This window comes from Squalius cephalus (assembly GCF_949319135.1).
Source record: "Squalius cephalus genome assembly, chromosome: 16".
Taxonomy (NCBI): Eukaryota; Metazoa; Chordata; class Actinopteri; order Cypriniformes; family Leuciscidae; genus Squalius; species Squalius cephalus.
Window position 1 is genome coordinate 33,082,153 of NC_137137.1, and position 26,713 is coordinate 33,108,865.

At 36.6% G+C, this 26,713-nt stretch overlaps 1 protein-coding gene across 1 annotated transcript; it reads right to left on the reverse strand.

The window, feature by feature from the left end:
* Window positions 1-975: 975 nt before the first annotated feature.
* Window positions 976-26,444, reverse strand: ube2d4 (ubiquitin conjugating enzyme E2 D4). The gene is made up of 7 exons (XM_079896183.1): window positions 26,155-26,444; window positions 15,570-15,633; window positions 12,888-12,919; window positions 10,147-10,224; window positions 9,327-9,432; window positions 7,824-7,917; window positions 976-4,281 (listed from the first exon to the last, which is right to left on the reverse strand). Exons 1-7 carry the CDS (start codon window positions 26,176-26,178, stop codon window positions 4,236-4,238), a joined length of 444 nt encoding a protein of 147 aa, XP_079752309.1. The 5' UTR covers window positions 26,179-26,444; the 3' UTR covers window positions 976-4,235.
* Window positions 26,445-26,713: the final 269 nt, after the last annotated feature.

Genomic DNA, 26,713 nt, shown 5'->3' on the forward strand with positions numbered 1-26,713 from the left:
CGCGCCCTCAGATCACTTGGACGTGGCTGTGTTACAAGAGGTAAAAACGATATAAATACTGTTTGTTTTCTCACACAAACCGCTCATTTCGTGTCTTAGGCCATCAATGTGTACTTACGATGGGGAATTGTTTAATTTGGACTTCTCTGTGCATGCTCTTTCAGATAGTGACCATAGACCTGCATTATACGACTGACAGACAAGAACGGTTTGACCTAAAAATATCAAAATTGAAACTACTGCGGAAACAAAGACACCTACATCTTGGATGCCCTTGAGGAACTAAAACATACCAAAATTTAATTTCAAAGTGAACTATCCCTTTAAAGTAATTTTTGTTAGGGGAAATTATCATGACAAAAATATCATATTGATACAAAACTTACACTTCTCAGAACAAGCTTCATTTTCTATTGTGCAAAATAATATAATTTATTAATAGCAGTAAAAAAAAAAAAAAAAAAAAAATTTAAAAAAGTATTTTATTTTGATCTTAGGTTGAAATATATGACCTGGACATGTTTTTATGAGATTCACCCTCCTATACATTCTGTCAAAGAACAGTGCAGTAGATAAAGTATGGAAATATCTGGTGTTCATACAATAAATCCAAGAGAATGCATTAAACAAAAGGAGCTTTATTCACTAAAGTTGACACCTTGGAGGTTAGTCTCAGCTGTACCGAGTCTGATTTCACGAGGAGAGAGCTGGTTAGATGACAGGGTTAAACAGTTAGCAAGGAGAGGTCATTATGGCTCTGTGTACCGTGTGTGTATGTGATACACAAAGTAGTACAGTACCAATCCACAGTTAAAACACAAAGTAAACAGTACAGTACAGTTGCTTATACATTGATGGTTAAGGCTAAGGTTTTATTGAGGGTCTTGGGGAAGGTGCGAGAATGGAAAAAGATCCCTGATATCTTGCAAAATAGCTGCGGAAAAAGGTTGAAGCCTATCAGAGTGCAAAAGCATGCTATACTGCCTTACTGTAGCACAATCTCGAAACCTCAGATGAAGCACTCGCAATTCCAGGACGACTGCGTTGGAGCTGATGACTGGAAGACGACAAATAAATAGCAAATAAATAAATAAACGTAACATTCTACAAGCGGACGCACGACCAGTGAGCCACGTTTAGTAGTGAAAAGTCAGGAAAAGTTGGCATACAATTTTACATTCCATTCAATTTAAGAGAAAAGAAAAGGAAAACTCTGTCAAATTACGCACCATCATGTTTCGTGTTTCACAAAAGGAGACGTCAAGCAGAATGTCCAAGCTGCTCATTTCCATACAATGACGGTAAATGGTGACCACAGCTGTCAGGACATGATTTTCAATACATATCGACTTAAATATTAGTTTGGAATTACATAATTCATGGCACTTTTTGAAAAACAAGATTTCTTCCTTTTGTGTTTTACAGAAGAAAGGGTTTGGAAAAACATGAGGGCGAGTAAATGATCGCAGAATTCACATTTTATCCCTTTAAAAGCACATCCACAAGACACAAGTGTCATTTCCCTTGGTGATAGTATACACATATGGTGCTAAATATAATCATGGCAATATTTAGCCCTTTTCAGGGAGTCTTGAGCCATGGGCTTGTGAAGAGCAGCACCAGAAAGTGATGGTGAGGAGATGTTCAGTTCACACTTTCTTTCCCAACGAGACGAGACTTCCCGATTCCGACACACTCCGGGGCTTTTCTTCCGAGCTCCAGTGCAGACGAGCGATTACATATCTTTCATTCTGCTCCGTGTAAACATCTTGATCAATATCCACCTCGAAATAGGCAGCCATGAGTTGATGAGCGTGTTTGTAGAAAAAAAAATTAATTTACAATAAAGTACTTCAGTCCAGCACCTGTGCTGGCCGTACATCAAACGTACCATCTACTCTGTCAAAAGTTAGTAATATTAGTGAGTACATGAACAAGAGCATCTAAAGATTGTTAAGGATTACACTCTTGTAGACAGATAAATGCTAAAAAGCCGGAAAATATTGCATTCATACGCTATGACGTGCCCTTTGCCTGCAAATTTGAAAGGGGCATAATTACATTTGGCAAAAATGGTGGTGGCATTTCTTTTTTTTTCTTCACACACAGTCATTTTCAGCATTTTTGCTCCCTCTCTTTTTTTCTGCAAGCAAATTGGGTGAAGTATAAAAATCTGCCTTGATTCCTAAAGCAACTTTACAATACTTATCAAAACAAATACTTACACATCTGTCATATCATGCACATGCGGCTGAGGCGAATTAAAGTCAGCAGCCGTTCGCACAGGACAAGCTCTCGCAGTAAAAACAAGAGGACGGAGCTTTCTGCTCATTCAGGGAATATGCTCGTCCGTAAACAGACACGATCAGAACAACACACTGAATCTGTCCGGCGCGTGTACACACAGAGCATCAATAACACATGTCCTGTGTGAACGGCCACATTAATTCTGTAAAACGTCATTCTAGATTAAATTAAGAATATGTCAAAAGGAGATATGATTATAACCAAATAATACATAAAAAACATTTCATGTCGAATAAATAATAACAGTGTGTCCTAATGAGACGTGACGCTGCAACACGCCATAAAAGCATCGTAGCTTTCCATCTTAAAAACCCGTGACGGCGATGCTCAACCTCAATGTAGTTTTATTTTATTTTGTACAATATGGTTTATATTTCTGCAACGTTGCGTTTGACGACTCGATCATCTCCGGTGCTTCCCAAGTTACAGAAAAATTCATGAATTTCACATGCGGAATATGTGTTTTGTACAATATTAAAATGTTTCATTTGTGATTGAATATCATGTTTTGTTTGACTACCCCAAAATCTATTTTAAATACATTTATTCCATACTGAGTATACTTCAAATCCATTCACATATTTATTGACTTTTAACTTAAAACTAAGTGATACAAATATTATAATTAACCTTTATTTGGAGTACTTCTTTATTGCACAATGCACATTTCTTATTATTATGCTTAAAATGTGTTATAATATCATTATTGGTAAGGATAGTATGATCACTATATAATATCAGTCTTTAAATGCAAGATATTTAAAGTGTAATTAAAGTGTACTTGCAATAGTTTCACTTTAGCACAATCAAATATACTTCAGAACTATTTCTGGATAACTAAACAAAATTAGTTGTTCCAATTTAACAGACTTTAAGTATATCATTTTAGTATACCAAAAGTACATCAGGGTATTAAGTACATAAATATGTAAATGTATTTGTAGTATACTATGCATAAAATAAATGCATTTTAGTATATTTATTTTCACTAGGACTTCTCTCCGTCTCGTCACTCGGATGTACGTCATTGCTTGCGTTGCACGAGCGCCCAATACTGGCGGATCCCTGGAAACGTGTTTAAACGTAACGCGCTGTTGTGACGTCACAATCATGTTGCATTGTGGTCTACGGAGGGTAAAGGGTTAGGATTATCGCATCATGTCTGCTTAGGACACCATGTTATGTTTCATTCTTTTTTTTTTAGAGATGTAGACTCACTTGACAATTTTTATGACCTCCATTTAAAAAATAAAAATGAAAAAAAAAATCAAATCACATTTGCTCATTAGGGACACCATCTTTTCCTAATCACATTCATAGTGTTTTATGGAGTAACCGAAATGGCAGGAAGTTGGAAGGCAGACACTACACTACGGTTTTCTGACACCCGAAAAATGTCTTTTTTTTACATTCTATCGCAAACTGTTTGAAAATGGAAAAGTGTGTTGAGTTCGCGTACACTCGCAACAATGGTTTTCATAAGGATTGTGAAACGGCTCAGACATGATCAAGCGTGTGTCACCAGCCTTCCAACTTCATCCCAATGTTTCCTCGTTCGGCAAAACATCACAATGACAAACAATGATGACGAGTAAACACTGAAAAAATCACAATGACAGTAATAATAGAACTAACAGTAGTACAAGTCTAACTTCCTGGGTTGTGGTACCCCGAGGTTTGTCCGGTTTTACAGTTTTCCTGGAGTTTTCCAGGCTAATCCGTTCAGACGGCGGGTTTAGGAGAACGGCACATGACAGCGGATTCAGCTCATAGTGGCTCTCACCTCCGCTTTCTGATTCCCTTCCAAGGGTCTGTTGTTTAGTTGTCCCCTCCCCTCAACATTCACTTATTTTTACTCCTCTTGTTACAAGTAAAAACGTGTTTCTCTGTCCGTTTGATTCTGTAGTTTTTTTCAGTCGCAGGCACTCTCACATGGCATACTTTTGCGTCCATTCTCTCGCTAGTCTGTTGTACCTGCGAGAAAAGAAAGGACACACTCTTATGACAGTTCTGGACTGTGAAAACACAACAAGGGTGAAGTTCATCGGGTTAATCGCAAAGATGAAGTTCACTGACTTTTTGAAATCCAGCGTTCAGTTTATTTGCTTGTTCTTGTCTTTATTGTCCCCATGGGAAAATTGTGTTTAAGCTTGTTTTAATACACAAACAATCAATTTAGACAAACATAAATTCACATCCATCACCTTAAACAATCCACTCATACTCATCATCACTGAGACCCACTCATTTTTACTCTGTAAAACAAAAATGGAGCCTATCTTTCATTAAAAAACTTAATAAATCGCCTGCAGCAAGAAGGATTGTTTCCCCCTATTTTTAGATAATACTGGCATCCTAAACCTGTGACCTGAAGGTTATAGCTCAAACCCTTTGGGCAATGGGGGCCTGTGATCCAAAATGATTTGAGATTTAATTTGGCAAACTTTTTTCTAAACCTGTCAAGGAACTACCAAGCAACTTCCTCGTAAAGCTGGATAAATTGAGAATCACAATTTGTTTTGTTTTAAATAGACATCACGACTCTACCATGATTCTGAACAGAGAACTTAAAGGGATAGTTCACCCAAAAATGAAAATTCTGTCATCATTTACTCTCCCTGAAGTCGTTTCAAACCAGCAAGACTTTCGTTCATCTTCGCAACACAAATGAAGATCTTTTTGATGAAATCTAAGAGATTTATATTTGTGTTCTGAAGAAAGTCTTACAGGTTTGAAACGACTTGAGGGAGAGTAAATGATGACAGAATTTTCATTTTTGGGTGAACTATCCCTTTAATTTACTAGAGGATCTGGCAAATTGTTAATTGCTGCAATCCGTTTTAAAATGTTTAATTAATATGAATTAATTCTTTTTTTTTTTTTGGTTTGAATAAATTGTTCAATGACTCTCATAAATACTTAACTTGTTTCATTACTGGATGAATCAGCGAATCTCTTGAATTAATGATTCAATGACAAATAAATTAGTTTGTCCCTTGTTGCCACCTACTGGTGTAACGATGTAATTGATACAATCGTTATCAAGTTACCTCCTATCACTACCATAGATGTCAGTGTATATATAATAACTATAAACTTTCATTCCAGTACTTCTGTGATAATTTGAATGCACCACAGAAATAATGATACTGTGTGGTTGAAAAGATGTTTCATATCTATACATGACAACTCTCTGGATCAGTCGCAGTGCCGACGCAGGTCTGTGATTTTGTCAAAGGTTTAATAGACACAGGCTAATCGATGTGACTTAGGAATAAGATCGTGGTGGTGTTTGAAATGAGATTGCGATCTAAAGCCCTATTCGGACGGGATTAACTTTACAAGGGTAGATGGAGTAATGGAATTTTACCACTGGACGTCTGTAATATTAATGGCCAGTTTGCACGGGATTAGATATCTCAGTAAACTAGCAGAAGTGGGAGAGTAACTTGATTTACACACCGCCGTCACTCCTGTCGTCATGTGTGTATTACGCTGCTTCCTGATATCACGTGCGCAAACACATATAACCTATCTTTATATATATATAAAACAGTTATGTCCGGTCGAACGATGTATTAATTAACCAGATAATAGGCACTTACCTTACGCTAAAAGACGTTTCGTGCCTCTAACAAGTGCTTTCGATCTTCTTTCTGATCTGAATGGTGTGTGTAAAACACTTGAGTTTTGCCACAGACTCGTCCCAGCGTCTAGAACGCAACTGAATGCATTTTCAAGCGTCTCCATACTTGAAAAACCACAGAAAACTACTGTTAAACTGGAAATTACGAAATATTTACGTACATATTTACAGCGGGTCTATTCGCACGGGATTAGAGATTAGCCGCTTTCCGACCGGAGGAACCTTTTCATAGTTCCTAGAACTATTGGCTAAAGTACCCGTATGTTCCTGCGGTGCGAACACGCCGACTAGGAACGATTTTAGTTCTAGGAACTCCATTTGGAGGAACTAATTTAGCTCAGAGTAGGGTCTAACCCAGCACTATAGGAACTACCCGTGACGTTAAGGTGATGATACACAGGGCAACTTTTTGAGCAATCTTGCCGTCAACAGGCAACCAGATGAGACACAGGGTCCATGACTGATCTAAATTATCCAGACAGAAATGTACTGCCAATTTTCAATAGGAAAATGCCCAAGTAACAATCGATCGGCAAAATTGCCCAGCAACATTGCTCAAAAAGTTGCCCTGTGTATCATCACCTTTAGTGTTCGCTGATGACCGAACACCAGCACCTGCCATTTTTAAAACAGCTATATGTAAACACACAGATTATAGCCTATATATTTACTCCAGAAACTAGATACAAACATAAAAACAGTGATAGATGGGCCTCTAAACCTTTATGCTGAAGAGAAAATCCAACGCAACTTTGAGGGGACCAAGCCAAACATGATTATGTATTTCTGCTCAGCTAGCAACACAGGACATCAACCACACGGCATAGGCTAATAACCTTTTTTTTTCATATACTGTGTACTTTCTATAACAATTCTATCTAATAACATATTAAACAGTACTGTTAGACAGATCGCTAACTAATAAACACAGAGAATGCGAGCATTGTTTGCTCTGGCGTTCTCAGCGCCGCCAAAATAAAGGTCCGTCGCGTCGTCAAAATAAAAGTCAGCGTGCTTGCGTCACTCCCTAACTCCTCCTACCAGTTCCTATGGCCACTTGGCCAGTGCGAACGCAAACAGCAAAACCGAGGGGGGGAGAGTAGTTCATAGAACTGTTTAGAAGTGGACATTTCCTATAACTAAATTCCTGTAACTACTTGGTCGGAAAGCGGCCATAGTCCGTGATGATCACTGAGATGCACATTCGGATGGGACTAAAATCACAGAGAAGCTCTGGTGATTATTACTTTACCCCTCCTCTCCATGTTAAACTAGTCCCGTCCGAATAGGGCTTAACAATGCTTTTGGGAAACGCACCCCTGGTCTGGTCTGTGACATTTACTCAGCCCTAAACATAATGTCGAAGCAAACAAACTGTTATTGGTCGCTTTATATGTCAGTCGGTCCTACCTAAGTGGTCCTTGGCCAATCGAAGAGGCTATAGAGCCATCAGTCAAAGGTCTGACCATGTGACTAACATCTCTCAAACACGCCAAGATGAGGAAGAGCTTATTATTATTGTAACATGGACCGGAGTTTAGGTGTTTACTATTCACAATCAATGTCACAACTAAAGGGCAGATTCATATAGAATTTAACTGTGCAAGTATTGGCTATTTTACAACAGCGCTGAATGTGGCTCATCCAATCGGATTTGTTTTACTGTTCTGAGTCTTTTGCTCTTAACACAATTATCACATAATGCCATTTTTGTAGCGATGCCAGACTTATTTGGTGTTAAAATCTTGACGTCCATTGTTAAATAAAAGTACTGTACATCATACATCCAATTAATTCTATACATTCATATTAAATTAATTGGATTTTCCAATAAACACAAACTATTTTAATGCATTTTTGGGTCACTCACTTTTCTCTGTCTGCTTTATATGTATGTGCGATCTCAGGTACCAGCGGGTCATCTGGGTTCGGGTCACATAACAGGGAGCAGATGGACAACAAGACTAAAAAAAGAAGGGAACACATTAAAAAACACGATATAAAGCCAAACATCCGGCTCATCTCTACTATTGGAAAGCCTTGTGTTCATAGCAAGAAGAGCTTCTCCGGTGTTTGTTTGTCATATAACACAGTTTCCCGTGGAGTGATCCAAACTAGGTCACTTCTTAGAACAAAGATTAATCACTGTAGTCTGGCAGAGGAACACAGGTCTCTATTAGGCTTTCCAGTACACAAAACAAACAGTCAATCAGGCCCTGTTTACACCTGTATTAAGATGTGTTTTGGTTGATCGGATCACAAGTGGACGTTAAATACTGGAGTAAACGGGTCTAAAACACTTTGAGCTCGTCCAGTTTCCTCCACTTCCAGAGTTAGTGGAAAACACTTTCGACTGGATTGCTTTCGTAGTGTAAACGCTCATGTGACCGAATGTGTTCAAACAGCCACTAAAGACCGTCTTCTCTCCGTCTACTGGTCTAATGCGGGAACATTATGGGAAGAGTGATAGAGCGGGATTTAAACTGTCGCCTGAAGACTCAAGTTTGGTTTGAAGATGAAAAACGTACGAAGCACAATGTTCTCTCTCCATTCCTGATTTCTAACACACACTCACAGCGTTCGGCTGATCTCGCGTCTGTCAGAGCAGAAACTGAAGCTGATGCTCTCCGTGTGTTTCTCCATCATCTCCGGTCGCGTTCATATGTTAATATCGTGAGCTTATTTCATCCATTAGATCGAAAGATCTGAAAAAGCCCATACATTTACTCACCCATAGACCCTCCCCTCGAAGAAATCAGGACAGAAGTGTTTGAAAGTGGACAGAAGAGACGGATTAAAACACCAGGTGTAAACGGGAATGTGTTTCCCTCGTCTACTTGTGATCCGATCGACCAAAATACATGAGAATTCCTAAATTATAATGCTCATCTTAGTTTTCCTGAACAGGAGAGCATGTATGCCCTGTTGACCAATGCAATGGTGAGTTATAACCTGTACACAAATTGTATGTTAAAACTTGGTAATATAATTAAATAATGTTTAAAGAATATTACATTTTTTTTACATTTTTGTCATATTATTATCACTAATACATCTTGTCGTAGTAATATGTTCATACAGTGCAGATGAAGTCCTAAAGAATATGCATTCTACCATTCAACACATAATAATACATAATTAATACCATGCAATTTTAGAGTGCTTTTGTTCCCAATGGCAGCACAGCTGATATTCAGACCAACATCCTCCTTATGTGAAATTGCTTTATCATGTCACAATTTATTATATATAGTTATTATATGAGGTTCCAAAAAGTAGCATGGTATTAACATGGCATTAGATTTACAATTAGTGTCAAATAAATAAATTCAAAGTGACTGTTTGAAGCATTGAGAGGTTGCCTGAAACTTACCTTTGGACACAGTAAGTGCAGGAGACCACTGAGATCGCAGGATGTCCAGACAAATACTGCCATTACTGTTAATATTGGGGTGGTAGATTTTTGTTGTGAATGCGACCTGTCAATCAACGCAGAGAGTATTGATCACAGCATTGCAAACCACTACATACATTTGCATTAGTGCTGGAACGGATCACAAAATTCACGGTTCGGATCATTTACGGTTTTTTTCATTTTTACTGATTTTTCGGATCAGCAAAAAAATAAAAAAAATAAAAAAATAAATAAATAAATAAATAATAATAATAATAATAATATATATTATATATATATACACACACATGAAGTTCTTCGATACTACATCAGACTACTAGCCTAACTGATAAAGTTCAGACATTATTAAAAACAACTGAACAGTCAGTAATAATATAAGAACAAATACACAAATTACAAGCAGAGATGCATACTAAATCACAAAGTTACAAGGTCTAACAGTAGTAGCCTTTTCAGGTACAGAAATGAATAATCAAGCCTAAATGTAAAATAACACTATTTGTTCACTATAGAAATTAAATCACTATAATCTTTGTTAAAGCTGTATTTTGTTGTTTTATTAACATTAATGACACTGAATATTAGATGTGTGCTGTCACTTTAAGACCGGCTGCACGGACCGAAAACACGGACAAACATCCGGTTTCTTTCTCAACTGTTCACGTATGGCATAAACGAGAGAAAACTTGCCGAGTCGGGTCAACTGCAATCCATTCCACCCCTAATTTGCTTACGACTAATGGTCTCCAAACACAATGAATCGCACAAAGACACTGACCTTGGGTGGTTTAAACGGGTAGTCTGTTGGGAAATGAATCGTGAGGAAGAAAACCCCTCCTTGATATGGACTGTCATTCTGAAAAACAAGGACACAGTTTACTAATGTTTCATAGCCAGCATTTTTAGATTTTGCATATACAAATCAATTCAAACAGAGTTTATTTGCATACAGAAGTGTTAAAGGAGTTCAATTCACTAAATTATAACCATTTATGGTGCAAGCGACTTTTCATTTACATTTCAAAATGGAAATAAAATGCTACAAATGTGTTGAATATGTCCCTTAAAAAAAATAATTATTTAGGGTTCCCACATATTTGACCAATGAATTTCCAATGACATTTTACACTGCAGCAACCTTTTTTAAGACCTGCACAAATAAAATGAATACAGAATGTCCTAACAGAACATATAATCTCAAAATAAATCATGCATCTCTGATTATTTTACTTAATTAAACAGGCGGAGGCACACATTCAACTGGAAAGCTGGGTATCAGTCCCACCAGGATGACTGATTTTGTTGTTTATTTTCAGAAATTTGCGAAAAAAGTTTTTCTAATAATTAGGATATTAGAATTAATATTAGAATTGTTAGATGCCCAATAGTCAAACATGACACAAAGGACAAACAAAATGCATAACTCTTGTTTATTTTGGTCTCACCGATTTCTGTACCTGAATGTTGTTAGACTTAACTTAAAAACAAAGCATTTAATTTCTATCTTTCTTCTATTGTATTCATCTATACTTGTAATTTGTTTATTATTTCGTACGCAGATTCACTCCCCTACAAAATCACACCAATCATTCTGGAATGATTCATTCTTTCCAAATAGAGCTATTCAAGTCATCTGGTGAAATTATTTTCATATCGCAATATACTTTATATATAGCTGAAGAAAATAAATATTGCAATGTCAGTTTTTTCTAATATTTCTAATATTCTAATACCGAACTGAGTACTCTTTCGCAGTATACAGCGCTTTTATTAACTCTTTTAAGAACTTTAAAGCATTTCATGCTTTTTATTTGGCCATTCATCCATGTTTGTAAATAACTCCACCCAGTCCTAGGAACTTATGTGAGACGGCAGGTGAGAAATGTTTCGCTTTTATCTCTAACCATTAAATTAGAGATAATTCAATTAAATAGTTATAATTAATATTTTGCGAGACCTTCGCATTTTTACGATTATTTTGTGCTGATATCTTGAATTATGCAGGATCGGGAAAAAAATTGCGGAATCGTGCAAGACTGGAGGGACAAATAATCTACTCAAGGAATGTTTTACTCAATGTGTTTAAAGAAAGGCAATAAACAATTAAGTGTGCTGAGTAAAATCTAGACTTAAGGCGAGACACCTCAGGTGAATAAGGTTAAAAAAAAAACTATCATACTTCACCAGTTGATTGATTACATTAATAATTGCAAACATTTTTTGTATTAAAAGTTTTCTGAAATTGTATGTTTAAATATGCAAATGAGGTGCTATCTAATTAAATATGCACTAATTTGCATAAATGTCACACAAAAAAATCTGAACATTAGATGAAGTCGGGTTTAAAATTCTTGTTTTATTTTTTTCTTATATTAGAGTCATTGGTTTTCACAGAGGGGATTTTGGATATCTCTATTTATCACTCATTTATCATTTATCACATTTATCACAATGAAAATCCTGTCAACAGCCAAAAAATCAATACATTTTCGTCATTTTTTTATAAATAAAATGTTGTATAAAATCAGGAAAATTATATATGAACTAACCCTTCGGTAAAAACCTTCAGAATATAGATAAGAATAAAATTGTAAAGTTTGGTGTATGTAAATTTCACTGAAGTGGAGATTTCTGGCTCAATGTAGGAGGAAAAACTCATTTTAATAAAACGGCCTTTAAAGATATAGACTGTAATTGAAATCTCCAGAAACAAATAGATAAAGTGCTCTAAAAGATACAGTTAAAAGTGTATTTTGGATGTTTTCTGTCCACTAGTCTGAAAAAAACACTTTATGAAAAGCCCAAAATCTCAAAATTGACAGATGCATGAAAAAACACTGTTTTTGCCTATAGTGTCTGGCCAGACTGATAACTACACACATATAGTGTATAAACACAAACTTCTATGTTAGATGTGATTAATTGCAATTAATCGATTTGACAGCACTAATAACCAACATACCAATAATTATTACCATCCAAAAATTACGCGGGACTTAATTACAAGCAAGGCCGAAATACACTGGGACTCTTGTTTTGAAACGTCTACGCTTTTCTACTACAGCTGCTCATTAAAAAAGATGAGATATTAAATATGCACTCTTACAATCATCTATATTACAATATAAAAGCCATGAAGTAACATTGTCATAACTCAATCAACAGAATCATAAGCAATCGTTTGACATGGCAAATGTGCGGAATTCATTGATTGCGAACGTCTCTGAAACCAACAACAGGGCCGCGTTTTGACGTTGAATATTTATTTAATTAAATCATCACCTTTTGAAGTTTAACAATCACATTAGGCTGTCTATAAATGTAAGACCTCTGTTACACATTTTAAGATATTTAGGACTTTTTATGGCCTTAAATTTGATCAAACTGAACTTTTTAAGGACCTGCGGGGACCCTGCATTTAAAGTTTTTACAAATGTTTTAAGTCTACTGATTTTTCCAGGTCTAGAAATCACGACTGTGGGAACCCTGTAATTGGAAAAGAATAAGACAGCTACTCACCGGCCCCATTATTGTTGCCTGCCAGTGAAACACTGGAAAACATGAATCATGACATAAAATCAATTGAAGCAGAGCAAAAACTGATCCGATCATGTATGCTGAGAATGCCAGTTAGTGTTACACAATAACACATGTGAATATCTTTGTATTTAAACTGTAATCTGATAGTAGGGATGCATGATATATCGGCCACCATTTCAGTATCCGTCGATAAGTGTTCATTTTTGTTCATGTTATCGTTATCGACCGATATATTAAAGCTGATAAATGATGGATTATGTCCTTCAGCTGAGATGCTTCAGATGTGCACTGTTCACCATGATGGTTTTGAATTGCTTGAAATATGATTGAAATCACTTCAAAAAAGGAAAATACAGTTCAGTGCAACATTTGCAGTCTGTCATATCGGCTACATAAAATTATCATGAGAGCATTAGAATTGTGTGTTTCGGACATGGCTTTTAATGACAAGACTTTTGTTTTTGTAATCAGGTTCTCAAAAATTACATAAAACTTTGGATTTAGATTTATCGGCCAATATATCGGTTATCTGCTTTCAAATATAAAGAATTATCGGTATCAGCCAATATATCGGTTATCTGCTTTCAAATATAAATAATTATCGGTATCAGCCAATATATCGGATATCTGCTTTCAAATATAAAGAATTATCGGTATCAGCCAATATATCGGTTACCTGCTCACAAATATAAAGAATTATCGCATCGGCCAATATATTGGTTATCTGCTCACAAATATAAAGAATTATCGTATTGGCCAATATATCGGTTACCTGCTCACAAATATAAAGAATTATCGCATCGGCCAATATATTGGTTATCTGCTCACAAATATAAAGAATTATCGCATCGGCCAATATATCGGTTATCTGCTCACAAATATAAAGAATTATCATATCGGCCAATATATCGGTTATCTGCTCACAAATATAAAGAATTATCATATTGGCCAATATATTGGTTATCTGCTCACAAATATAAAGAATTATCGCATCGGCCAATATATTGGTTATCTGCTCACAAATATAAAGAATTATCGCATCGGCCAATATATTGGTTATCTGCTCACAAATATAAAGAATTATCGCATCGGCCAATATATCGGTTATCTGCTCACAAATATAAAGAATTATCATATTGGCCAATATATTGGTTATCTGCTCACAAATATAAAGAATTATCGTATCGGCCAAAATATCGGTTATCTGCTCACAAATATAAAGAATTATCGCATCGGCCAATATATCGGTTATCTGCTCACAAATATAAAGAATTATCGCATCGGCCAATATATCGGTTATCTGCTCACAAATATAAAGAATTATCGCATCGGCCAATATATTGGTTATCTGCTAACAAATATAAAGAATTATCGGTATCAGCCAATATATCAGTTACCTGCTTACAAATATAAAGAATTATCGCATCGGCCAATATATCGGTTATCTGCTCACAAATATAAAGAATTATCGCATCGGCCAATATATCGGTTATCTGCTCACAAATATAAAGAATTATCGCATCGGCCAATATATCAGTTACCTGCTAACAAATATAAAGAATTATCGGTATCAGCCAATATATCGGTTATCTGCTCACAAATATAAAGAATTATCGGTATCAGCCAATATATCAGTTACCTGCTTACAAATATAAAGAATTATCGCATCGGCCAATATATCGGTTATCTGCTCACAAATATAAAGAATTATCGCATCGGCCAATATATCGGTTATCTGCTCACAAATATAAAGAATTATCGCATCGGCCAATATATCGGTTATCTGCTCACAAATATAAAGAATTATCGCATCGGCCAATATATCGGTTATCTGCTCACAAATATAAAGAATTATCGCATCGGCCAATATATCGGTTATCTGCTCACAAATATAAAGAATTATCGCATCGGCCAATATATTGGTTATCTGCTAACAAATATAAAGAATTATCGTATCGGCCAATATATCGGTTATCTGCTCACAAATATAAAGAATTATCATATTGGCCAATATATCGGTTATCTGCTCACAAATATAAAGAATTATCGTATCGGCCAAAATATCGGTTATCTGCTCACAAATATAAAGAATTATCGCATCGGCCAATATATCGGTTATCTGCTCACAAATATAAAGAATTATCGCATCGGCCAATATATCGGTTATCTGCTCACAAATATAAAGAATTATCGCATCGGCCAATATATTGGTTATCTGCTCACAAATATAAAGAATTATCGGTATCAGACAATATATTGGTTATCTGCTAACAAATATAAAGAATTATCGGTATCGGCCAATATATCAGTTACCTGCTTACAAATATAAAGAATTATCGGTATCAGCCAATATATCGGTTATCTGCTCACAAATATAAAGAATTATCGTATCGGCCAATATATCGGTTATCTGCTCACAAATATAAAGAATTATCGTATTGGCCAATATATCGGTTATCTGCTCGCAAATATAAAGAATTATCGGTATCGGCCAATATATCGGTTATCTGCTCACAAATATAAAGAATTATCGTATCGGCCAATATATCGGTTATCTGCTCACAAATATAAAGAATTATCGGTATCAGCCAAAATGTTCATATCAGTGCATCCCTATCCAGTAGTAAGACATTATTATTCACTCGTTCCTCATATACTCACAGTCCTCTCCGACCGGACCTGCTGAACACTGGGCTGGTGGATCTCTCTGCAGGTCCGTCAGTTCCTGAGAGGAAAAAAATCTGAATTCAAGTGGCCATTTCAAGTAAAACAACATTTTTGGAGGAGGAAACTTTGCATTTGTAAGTGTACTTCAGGGAAAATTAGTAAGAGTGACATTTTAAAAAAAACAAAGGATTCCTCTCCTGATCAAAACTTCATCAGCACTAGGATACTTCATTTATTCAAAACGCTTTCTAAAAACAGAATTTGGCTCATGTTAGTGTAATGTGGTTGCCAACACATATTCCTGATGCTTTGGCTCTGAGGTTTGTTTCTATATTGAGATGTAGATAATTTCAGCGCAACCAACACTATGACAATCATCTCACTCTAGCAACTTGGACTAAGAATGAAATATGGATGTATAAACAATCGGTATAACTGAAAATATCAGGTTGTTACAGAAATATCAGTTGTGGAAAACACAGGCTCCTTGTGTGTCCGTCTTTGAAAAGATTATTTAAAGTCAAAATGTGATAGAGGTAAAAGTGTATAATTCACCAACATCAAAAAAAAAAATTATTATTATGTTTTGCATTAAGGCAAAAATATTGTAATACAATTATTCAAGATAGTACAAGTTTGGGTCAGTTTTTATTGTTTTTGAAAATCTAACCAAGGCTGCATTTAATTGATAAAGATATTTTAAATAGCTGTTTTCTATGTGAATATATAGTAAAGTGTAATTTATTCCTGTGATCAAAGCTGAATTTTCAGCACAGTGTCACATGATCCTTCAGAAATCATTCTAATATGATGATTTGATGATCAAGAAACATTTATGATTATTATCAATGTTGAAAACGGTTGTGCTACTTCATATCTTTGTGGAAACTGTGATACATTTTTTGCAGGATTCTTTGATCAACAGAAAGTACAAAAGAACAGCATTTATTTGAAATGGAAATCTTGTGTAACATTTTAAACGTCTTTACCATCACTCTGGATCAATTTAATGCGCCTTTGCTGAATAAAAGTACTAATTAAAACTAATGCGCAAACGGCGCAATCTCAGTGGATGGCACTCATCCCTGTTTTAATTTCAGCAAATCAGTTCGAGCAAACGCTGACAACGTGATTAACGTGCTTTGGTCCGGACCAAATATTGATTTTTTTTTGTTTGGTACGGTTCGCTTTCACACTGCTCTTTTTGCAAGTGAACCAAAATTTGTAAACAAACCCGCACGTGTGCTAAGGTCGTCCATTCATTGGACAGGAATTCTTAAGCAGGGAAAAGCAGGAAGAGCCAAAACAGGCTCAGCGTGGAGATATTTCGTAATGCAATATTTGTTATTTTACTGATTTGGTGTTATTCTCTACAAACGCAATATGAAGAAACTAATGAGCATCATGTCATCTATACGATGTTGTAATCAGGATTTTGAGAAGACGACGATGTGCTGCAAGACGGCTCCGGCGGAGAGAACATGCTTTTAAACCATTTTAAGCGCGATAAGACAAAAGAGATTATCATAATATAATGCTTGATTGACTGATTTTAAGAGTGTACATTTAGATATTTAAAAAGCTTTGACATTTTACAAAGACAAGCTGATTTGGTGGATTCAAAATAATAAATAATAAAATAAAATATATAGCCTATATATATATAAATTGTATTTAATTATATAATAGTATATCAGTCTGGCGAGTAACCAAAACAGTTTACTTGCCATTGGCGATTCTATTGCCAAGATGTGCAGAGGGTTGGCCTCTAATTCTCCTCTTGTATTGCTAGAAGTTGCTGTGTGACTCAGTGCCTGAAAAGGCCTGTCTAAAGATAGACTAGAGCTGTCAGCTGCTCGCCACCAACACTTTCAATAACTATAACCATCAGCACACTTAAAGAAACGCATAAGTGCCTCTGATGGGTCAGTTCATATCTAACCTTGTACACAACAACAGAAGAACAATAAATGGCTTTAAATGGCATTACTGCAAGAATAAAAGAACGCACTGCTGCTCAAACTATCCGACTTTTCATTTAGTTTAGTTCTATGAGAACCGAGAACAATAACTTTATTAAAGGGGTCATTCACAGCCTTTTTTTTTAAAACGTTCTCTGAGGTCCACTTTTAATGTTATCCATCCTAATTTAAAAGCAATAAGCTGTTTTCTCTCCTGTTTTTGACCCTTTCTATCAAACACTTGATGGGCGTGTCTCATTCAAGACTTGGAAGTAAACGCCCACTGCGGTGATTGGGTGACAGGTTTCCATATTAAAATAATTTTCAACATCCCAGATGTTACACGCGTGGAATTGTTCTGGAAAAACTTCTGATGTTGACAAATGTCTTGTTTTAAATATACTTTATAAGTCTTTGGTTGTGAGAAATAAAGTTTAAAAGGATAGTTCACCCAAAAATAAAAATTTGGTCATCATTTACTCTCCCTCAAGTTGTTCCAACCCTGAATGAGTTTCTTTCTTCTGCTGAACAAAAAAAGAAATTATTTTGAAAAATGTCGGTAACAAAACAGTCGTTGGACCCCATTGACTTCCATATTATTATTCTTCCATACTATGGAAGTCAATGGGGTCCAACAACTGTTTGGTTACCCATCTTTTTTTGTGTTCAGCAGAAGAAAGAAACTCATTCAGATTTGGAACAACTTGAGGGACAGTAAATGATGACAGAATATTCATTTTTGGGTGAACAATCCCTTTAAGTACTGAGTTACCACAGTTATAATTGACAAAAGATGACGTACGTTGTTTCCTGTAAACGCACTGTCGTTCTTATAGGCTATTAATTGTTCATCCTTTTCGATAAAGTGAAAAACATATACATTGTCATTTGCAGTGTCGTATTGATAAAATTAACCGTGTCTTACTGATGCCAAAACAGATGTTGCTCACTGAAGCTTTTATTCAGGATTACAGCTAATTGCTTCAATCAAAACAACAACAAAAGCAGCGTTTTTTTAAAGGGGTGGTGTAATGCCCTTTTCACAAGATGAAAAATAAGTCTCTGATGTACCCAGAGTGTGTATGTGAAGTTTTAGCTCAAGATACCCCACAGATATTTTTATATAGCATGTTAAAATTGTCACTTTTTGAGGGTGAGCCAAAACGCACAGATTTTGTGTCTGTCCCTTTAAATGCAAATGAGCTGCTGCTCCCGGTGCAGGGGGCGGAGCTTCAACAGCTTGTGTCCTTTTACCTCACACAGACATGCACTGAAAATGTCAATGTTTACATTCAAAGTCAGACAATAATGGAGAGACTCAAGAAGAAGTGACAACATGTAGAAGCAACAGGACATTTCTGAATGGTTAGTTGATGAATTTATGTTACTATAGTTATCTTCTAGTCATTGATTAGCATATTCGAGATGGTCCTCAATGCAGAGCATAAAATCCGGGGGGAGGAGTCGGATAAAATCCAACTCCTCCCACCTTACATACCTAAACCTACCAATCTCCACCCCCTGATCCCTAAACCCACCCCTAAACCTACCCATCTCCACCCCTAAACCTACCAATCTCCACCCCTTATACAAGATCCGACTCCTCCCCTCGGATCTTGTGTACTGCATTGAGGTGCTACTGGCATATTCTGTCATGATAATCTATAAATCACGTTCCTGGGGTCGGGTTTATGTAAATTTTAGGGTTTGTGATGTCACTAACCCAGGAGGAATGTCGTGTAGTCTCTACCAGCCGTTTGTTGTAGTCCTTAAAAAGCAATTTCTTTAAAAGCAAATATCTCCCTTTGCTTTGAACTTTGAGTGTTGTAACTTTGCAGATGTTGTTTATGCTCAAACAGCAACATTACACACTAACTAAAGTTAAAAAAGTGAAATCATAATCAACCACCCCTTTAAAGGCAGGGTAGGTAGGATTTTTCAAAAAAAAAAAAAAAAACTTCCAAATTTGTTTAAACTGTCTTTATATACCAATACATAATTAAAATGTAAGTACTCTGAAAAAGAGAGAATAAAAATCGAGTGTCTGTAGACCTCTCACGACTGTTGTAAACACAGCTAATTATTTCCATTCACTCCACCCCCTCCCTTCTGAGCTCCTTCCAAAGCCACGCCCCCAAAACACATGAACGCGCGACGCCGACCGCTCAGGCTCAGCTGGAAGACGCATTTATTTACCGGAGAGGAAGGAGCGCAGTGCATGCAGTGACATCATGTCAGAATCACATGTAATAAAATACCTAACTTTATCACTTTAAATATAAACAAATAAGATTTCTTTTAGTACTCACTATCAAGCTAGCATATCGATACTGGTAAAGTTTAAAATATACTTTGTTTGATTCGGTAACAAGCTATATTTATAGGTAACGAGCTATATTTATAAGGCAAAGCTAAAAACAGGTTGCATTGATACACGTATTTCCATTACCATCAGTTACACTGTGATGAAGGTGAATTTCGTGTAAGATTCATAACATATACGGTGTTTTGCGAGTTTCCATGATGAAAACATTGTTGACTCTAATGAGGACTACACTCCGGAGACAAGTACCACTTCGTCGGTTCGAGGACAGGTCCGGGGTCGAGGGCGAAGCAGAGGAGGTCGTTCAAGAGTGCGGGCAACCAGGGTCCGAGGAAGTAGTTTTTGCCTTGTTTGCCTTCGCTGACTGAATATGCAGGTGCTTTGAATTTTGAATGCTCTTTCTCTGCCATAATTTTACTCTTCGTAGGTTCCGCGCCTCTCTTGCACTCCTCAAATCAAACGGGTGCGCGCGCATATGGGCAGATCTTGTAGCAACAGGGGTGGTAGCCATGGTTGCGAGAGTGAGTGACAGTCGCCCAAACCAATCAACTGTTTCGTCCCGAATGGAAATAATGAGCTGTGTTTATTGCAGATTAAAAGGTCTACAGTCACTCGATTTTTATACTCTCTTTTTCAGAGCACTTACATTTTAATTATGTATTGGTATTAGGGGTGTCGCAATATACCGGTATTGACGATAATCGTGATATTCAAAGCATGAAATATCGACATCGTGTTAATTTAGAGCAATACAATATACCGGTATTGGCGATATTGGCGTTTTCTAGACGCAGCGCTCGTCCGCGCCCGCGCAGCTAGAGTGAAACACTCTGTCCACACCCGAAAAATGTAAGCTGAGCTCGCCAGTATTAACAACAGAGTTCTTCGGCTTCAAAGAAAACAGCACCTTAGAGGTGGACGCACACCGGACGAGAAGCGCAGCGCCACGTCTTTAAAATTCGAACACATTCTGTATGAGTGTACACCAGTGGCGGCTGCTGGTCTTTCAAAGAGGGGAAGCTCATTTTCGGCCTACATCATAAAAATTATTCATTTATTTATACGTAAATTCTACGTTCCTTTTCAAGAAAATGCTCTGTGAAAAATGTATGTAATAATATAATAAAGGTATAAATAATAATATAATAAAGTATAATAATAATGCTACTAATAATAATGTATATTTTTAATTATTTTAATAATTATTTTTGAATTATTACTAATAATAATAATATAAAAAAATATAATAAGTAATAATCTAATAAAGGTAAATGTATAATTGTGTGAAATGCATTATAAAATAAAAATTGGCTAGCAATTTCGACAAGCAAATACCAAGAAATAGGTTGCAGCAGTTTGTCTTTGAAAAATCCGCGATGGGACTGAGCTCGAACAGCTTCAACATCAGCGACTTTTTATTGTATGAAATCGCTGTCAATCAAAAGGAGACGCAGCCTTTCGACAGACCCTCCAATCATCACGCGGAAGCCCGGAGTCCGGGCCAGCCCACTCCCCATTCACTCCCAGAGACGCTGAGCGTCCGTGGGCGGAACATAATCGCAGCATTTAGCCAATGACCGTCTAGTTTCGAAGCGCTGAAAAAAACTGTTCGAAGCAGCCCCACTGAAGTCAACGGACGCTGGGCTTCAACAAGGAAATGCACTGTGACGCTACGGGAATGTATGAGAAGGAAATCGAGTCAGCCGACCTGTAACTGATTCTGAACGAACTCGTCTTTGAGACGAACGTTTTCTAACGCATTTTAGTCAATAAAATGTTAATACAATAGTACATATTTGACCATTCATTTTTTGACATTATAAGGGAAGCCGAGCTTCCCTTGCAGTCTTAAAGAAATCGCCACTGGTGTACACACACCGGACGAGAAGCGCAGCGCGGTTCTATTCGGCGTCTGTCCGCGGCGCCCAGCAACGGCTCAGGACCGTGTTCAAAATCTTGCCGCGACACAGAGCGCAGAAAAAAGTGTTCAGATCACAGACTCAGCAACTATTGTATTTAATTGTACAGTATAATCATAACATAGTACAGACATTATCTCAATTCCATAATGTCCTTAAACATAATGATATTGCTGGCCATAAACTGAGAAAGTGCGTGTCCGGTGTGCAATACCTCGAGTTGTCATAGACGCGACGCGGCTATTATTGTAATAGTCATCATGGAATGGGAAAGGTGACATTAACTGTTAACAGGGGGTTTCTGTTTTCATATATTTAATAAAGGGTGATTATTAAAATTAAGAACCCCGTTTTCTTTACTCATCTTATTTTTGTATTTGTATTTGCACTTGATTTTTTTATTCAAATCTGCTATCTGCATGACTTTATTGGCGCTGGTGCAACAATAGGTTTAAGAGCTTTTCAGTTCTTCAGGAAACCTTCAGACAGTGTTTGGCTTCAGTTTGAAACCAGATAAACTTCACATGCTTGTCTTCCTTCACAAAAATTTGCCATAGATTGAGTACGCAAGAAGTAAAAATGCATGTGCCTTGTGTTTATCAGTATCCTTATGTTTGTTGGGTAAAAAAGAAAAACTATATAACCCCCCCCCCCCATAGATTCTATAGATATCGCGATATATCGATATCGTGAATTATTTTGGCCACAATAACCGTGGTGTGAAAAATCTAACATCGTGACAGCCCTAATTGGTATATAAAGACAGTTTAAACAAATTTGAAAAAAAGTTTTTTATAAAAATCCTACCTACCCTACCTTTAAGTATCCGATATTCCAACGCATTAACCCCATAAATGCCGAAAGAACAGCAAATCACAACTATTCAGTCTGCAGATCCGATCTGTTTGCGTGTCTCTGTCTCGTATTTACTACTACATGACATGCACGAATCTGTGGCTAAAGAGGAAATTATGTAAAAGTAGACGTTTCTGAGCTTGGTTTCAATAAAAGCCGTTTTTGGACTAACTAGGACGTTTTGAGTTCTGAAACTTACAGGATATTTTTATAGTACAATTACCTTGCATGTCAAAAGATCAAGGAAAATTTGATTTCTCAATTCCTGACCTCTTTAATACATTAAATTGACTAGACATGATTCATACATTACAAACGGACCACAGCTTTGACAAATAAATGTTTTTATCAGAAATAAGACTATTCTCAATTTAAGAAAATTATGAAAGGTTATATAGTAATTCTATAAACCTGCAATACAGCATATTGGTATAGGCTACCGTTACTCATCGTCACTTACAGTAAGCAAAAGCAAATAAATACAGTCTCAATTTTCTTCAACGTTAGAGTCCATAGTATCAATCAACATAATACCTGTATTAATATAATTAGATTATTTTGCTTACATGATTAAATGCACGTTAAAAGGTTGTTTGTTTCTGATAGCCTGGACATGATCATTGCACAAGTGTGATGATCTCTGGCAGGATCAACACAACGCACCACATACTGTGTTACATATGTGCTGCTTTTAAAGGGGACGGATCTTCTGCTGTCTATTTTTGATCTGTTGTTGTCACTCTCTCTTCACCCCTGGTTGATGTAAAATGGCATTTGGAGAAAGTTAAATGTCTGAAATTGATTCACATTTAATAAAGTATCTAAAAATGTGCATTCAACATTTTTATGAATGGATCCTCTTGCAGGGCTTCTCAGACCTTAAAGTCCCCCTGTAATCAATAATTGTATCCCTTAAAACTCATTTTTGATCGTTTGTTTTCCTTAAAAGAAATTCCTTAATGCCTTAAAATATCTTGAATGTAACTCGACACCCTTGCCTCATTTAGTATGCGTGTTCTATGAATATGCAAATGAGCCCCGCCTCCACTCACTCACTCACTCAGAGATCCACTGGTTGACGATCACACGTACTCGTTGATCTGATTTAGGGCCGCAACGACGCGTCGACGTCATTGATTACGTCGACTATGAAAATACATCGACGCGCATGAAATGTGTCGACGCGTTACATTCATTATTTACGTTTAAATACCGAGTAATGGTGGCTTCTGCTCCCGCTCATGGTGAAAATGACAGACCACGATCATCCAAAGTATGGGAATACTTTAAACTACGGCCGAACAGAAAGGTGCTTTGTTCACTATGCAAACTATGCCCCATTCGGTGACAATAAAATGGACTTTAATTTATAACTTATACTTAAATCTGTCAACGAAGCTTTCAGTGCATTTGCCAGTTTTTAAAAGTTGTTTTAAAAGCTGTGCACTCCCGCGGGACCCAACGCAACAGAGTGCGGCGCGGGAATATATATCTGATGGCCGAGTGCGGGCGGTAATGCACTCGTGTGTGTGCTGGTTGCGGGAGAATAAAACGATTCGCGGGACTTAAAAAATAGAATTATCTATAAATTGAACATCTAAAAACGAATAAATTGTCATTCATCTGTTGCACAAAAGCAACAAGGCCAACTAAAACAAAATAGAAACGATTTATAGAACAGAGTCTCTACCCATTTATAACATGTTTGCAGCGTTGAACAATGTAGCCAATCACAGACATATGTGTTGATTTCTTGAACGCAATGACCAATCAGATGCATTTAAGATAGAATTCCCTCACCTCTCAAAATAGACTTTTTGTTCAGTGCTGAATTCTGCATACTGGCAAATCATCTGATTATAGCAAACAAAGTGTAGATATTATGAAAGATTAATTGAGCAGCCAGTTTCATTTATAATAACAAAGATTTTTGAGATCGCGATGAACTGAGATGTCAGCTTTTTAGGAATTATTAAGGGAGAAAACCTTCCCGAGCAGGTCTCTAATGTAGACTTTAAAAACAAACGACTAACGTTATATTTACATTGACAGTAGCTCAGGCTGCAATCTATTGTATGTGAACCTTTTTGCAGATAAACACAAGTGCATTTTCGGACAAGTTAATGGACAAGTTAATTGAGTAAATCACTACGGTAATTAATAACAGACTATAGTAAACACATTTCCCAAATAACCCTGTGACTGTATCTTACTATTTTATGAAATAGTACCATTAGTTAAAAATAAAATTTTAAATGCTTCCTGTTCGCATATTTCATAATAAAATGACAAATATCCTTTCTGAAATAGAATTTTTTTGTCATCATTCATAGATTTCATGTTAAAATAATATACAGATGCACTACCCTCTTCAAAATACATCTGATATATTGTTTGCCAATGGATGAATCAGGTAATCCCAAAAATAATCATTAGATTAATCGGAAAAATAATCGTTAGATTAGTCGACTAATCGAAGAAATAATCGGTAGATTAATCGACAACAAAAATAATCGTTAGATGCAGCCCTAATCTGATTGGTTACAAGGTAGTTTGTGACGTCAGAAACACCAGCGATTTCAAAGCGTGTTTTTGAGACTGTCTTTGGTTCACTGCAGTTTTAAGGAGAAAATACTCAGCAATGGTGTCGACTTATGAATTTACACATGGTTTGTCAAAGCATATTTAAAACACCATATAGACTTATAAACAACATTAAAAGCTGCATTTTCACCACAGGGGGACTTTAAGATCCTTTCTGGTAACTAAAAATGTCAGCTGAAATTAAATTTCTGCCTAAAAATAACAGCATGTGAGTTCATAAGAACAAAATTTTTTCTTATAATTAGTGATTATGGAATGACTGAAATCAAAACACAGTGATTTTTTTTTTTTTTTTTGTGATTAAAGTAGTTATGCGAACAGGGTGGCGAATCTGTTAAAAATACCCTCCGCTGTCCTAGTGCCCTATTTGCCGAGCCATATATGGACACACTGACATTGGGGTTCAGCATTTGGCAACTTGAAAGCGGTGTCGCCCATCACGCATGCGCACCAGTGTCGTTTCTCTCATTCATGATGACCGACAACAGAAAAGATAAATTTTAACGATGTTAAGATCTCCACCGAACTTACAAGCCACAAATCATTCATAACAACACCTGAAAAAAAACCATAAACATGTGTTTTATGCGCACAGTTCCTTGTGCTACAACATCGCACGACGACAATAGATGTTGTCGATCACATATTGCGCAAAACAAACACTCGTAATCAGCAGTATCGAAGTATCAGTGACTGTTTATAACATAATGCCCGTGAATCTGTAACGATCAGAACGAGAACAAGCGTCTGTCGACTGCATGCATCCACCATTGGCCATCCGTCTTTGTCTTGACCAGATGGGGATAAAATGAGGAAAGTGCGAGTGCTTTACATTCACAACAGCGTTAGAAGATGACGATGAGGACATTGACAGAGGCTGTGAGGTTATGCGATCCACACAATGAACACAAACTCACCTTTTGGATTCTTTTCAACGCCATTTGCTCGCTGTATTACAGCACAGTGTCTGTTTGATCTAGTTCAGATACTGTTGGCCTGTACAGTTTGGATGAGAACGCGGTTGTTGTTGTTTTTTCCTCTCAGTGTCACACGTTAGGTACGTAATAACACAAAAGCACAGATTTGGACATTCACACTGCTGTTTAAACGGCAGTCGCCGATTTGAGGAATTCTTACCCCCTCTAACCTCACTGACAGTTTTTAGTGCTGTACTAGACAGCAGGACTGTAATCTCGCGAGACAACGCAACGCATTTTAGATAATATCGCGATACTAGAGCGTGCGTGTTAGCGAGGGGATCTTGGGAAATGTAGTTCTGTGGGCGTTACGTGCTAATTTTGCAGAAAGGATGTTGTGACAGAAGAAAATTATGATCGAAGCTGAAAATAAATCTACACCTTAATCATTCTACTTGATTTCTATCTCGTTTAGCTACACTAGTATAACGTTTTCGTTTTATTTACTTACACTAACATACCTTTTATGACTTAGGTTTTAAATTATATTTTTAATACA

Coding starts and splice junctions, on each gene's coding strand:
- ube2d4 (XM_079896183.1), bottom strand. CDS start 26,178: ATGGCGTTGAAAAGAATCCAAAAG. Junction 15,634..26,154: donor CGTTGAAAAGAATCCAAAAG/GTGAGTTTGTGT, acceptor TTTTCCTCTCAG/GAACTGACGGACCTGCAGAG. Junction 4,282..7,823: donor TATAAAGCAGACAGAGAAAA/GTGAGTGACCCA, acceptor CTTTTCTCGCAG/GTACAACAGACTAGCGAGAG.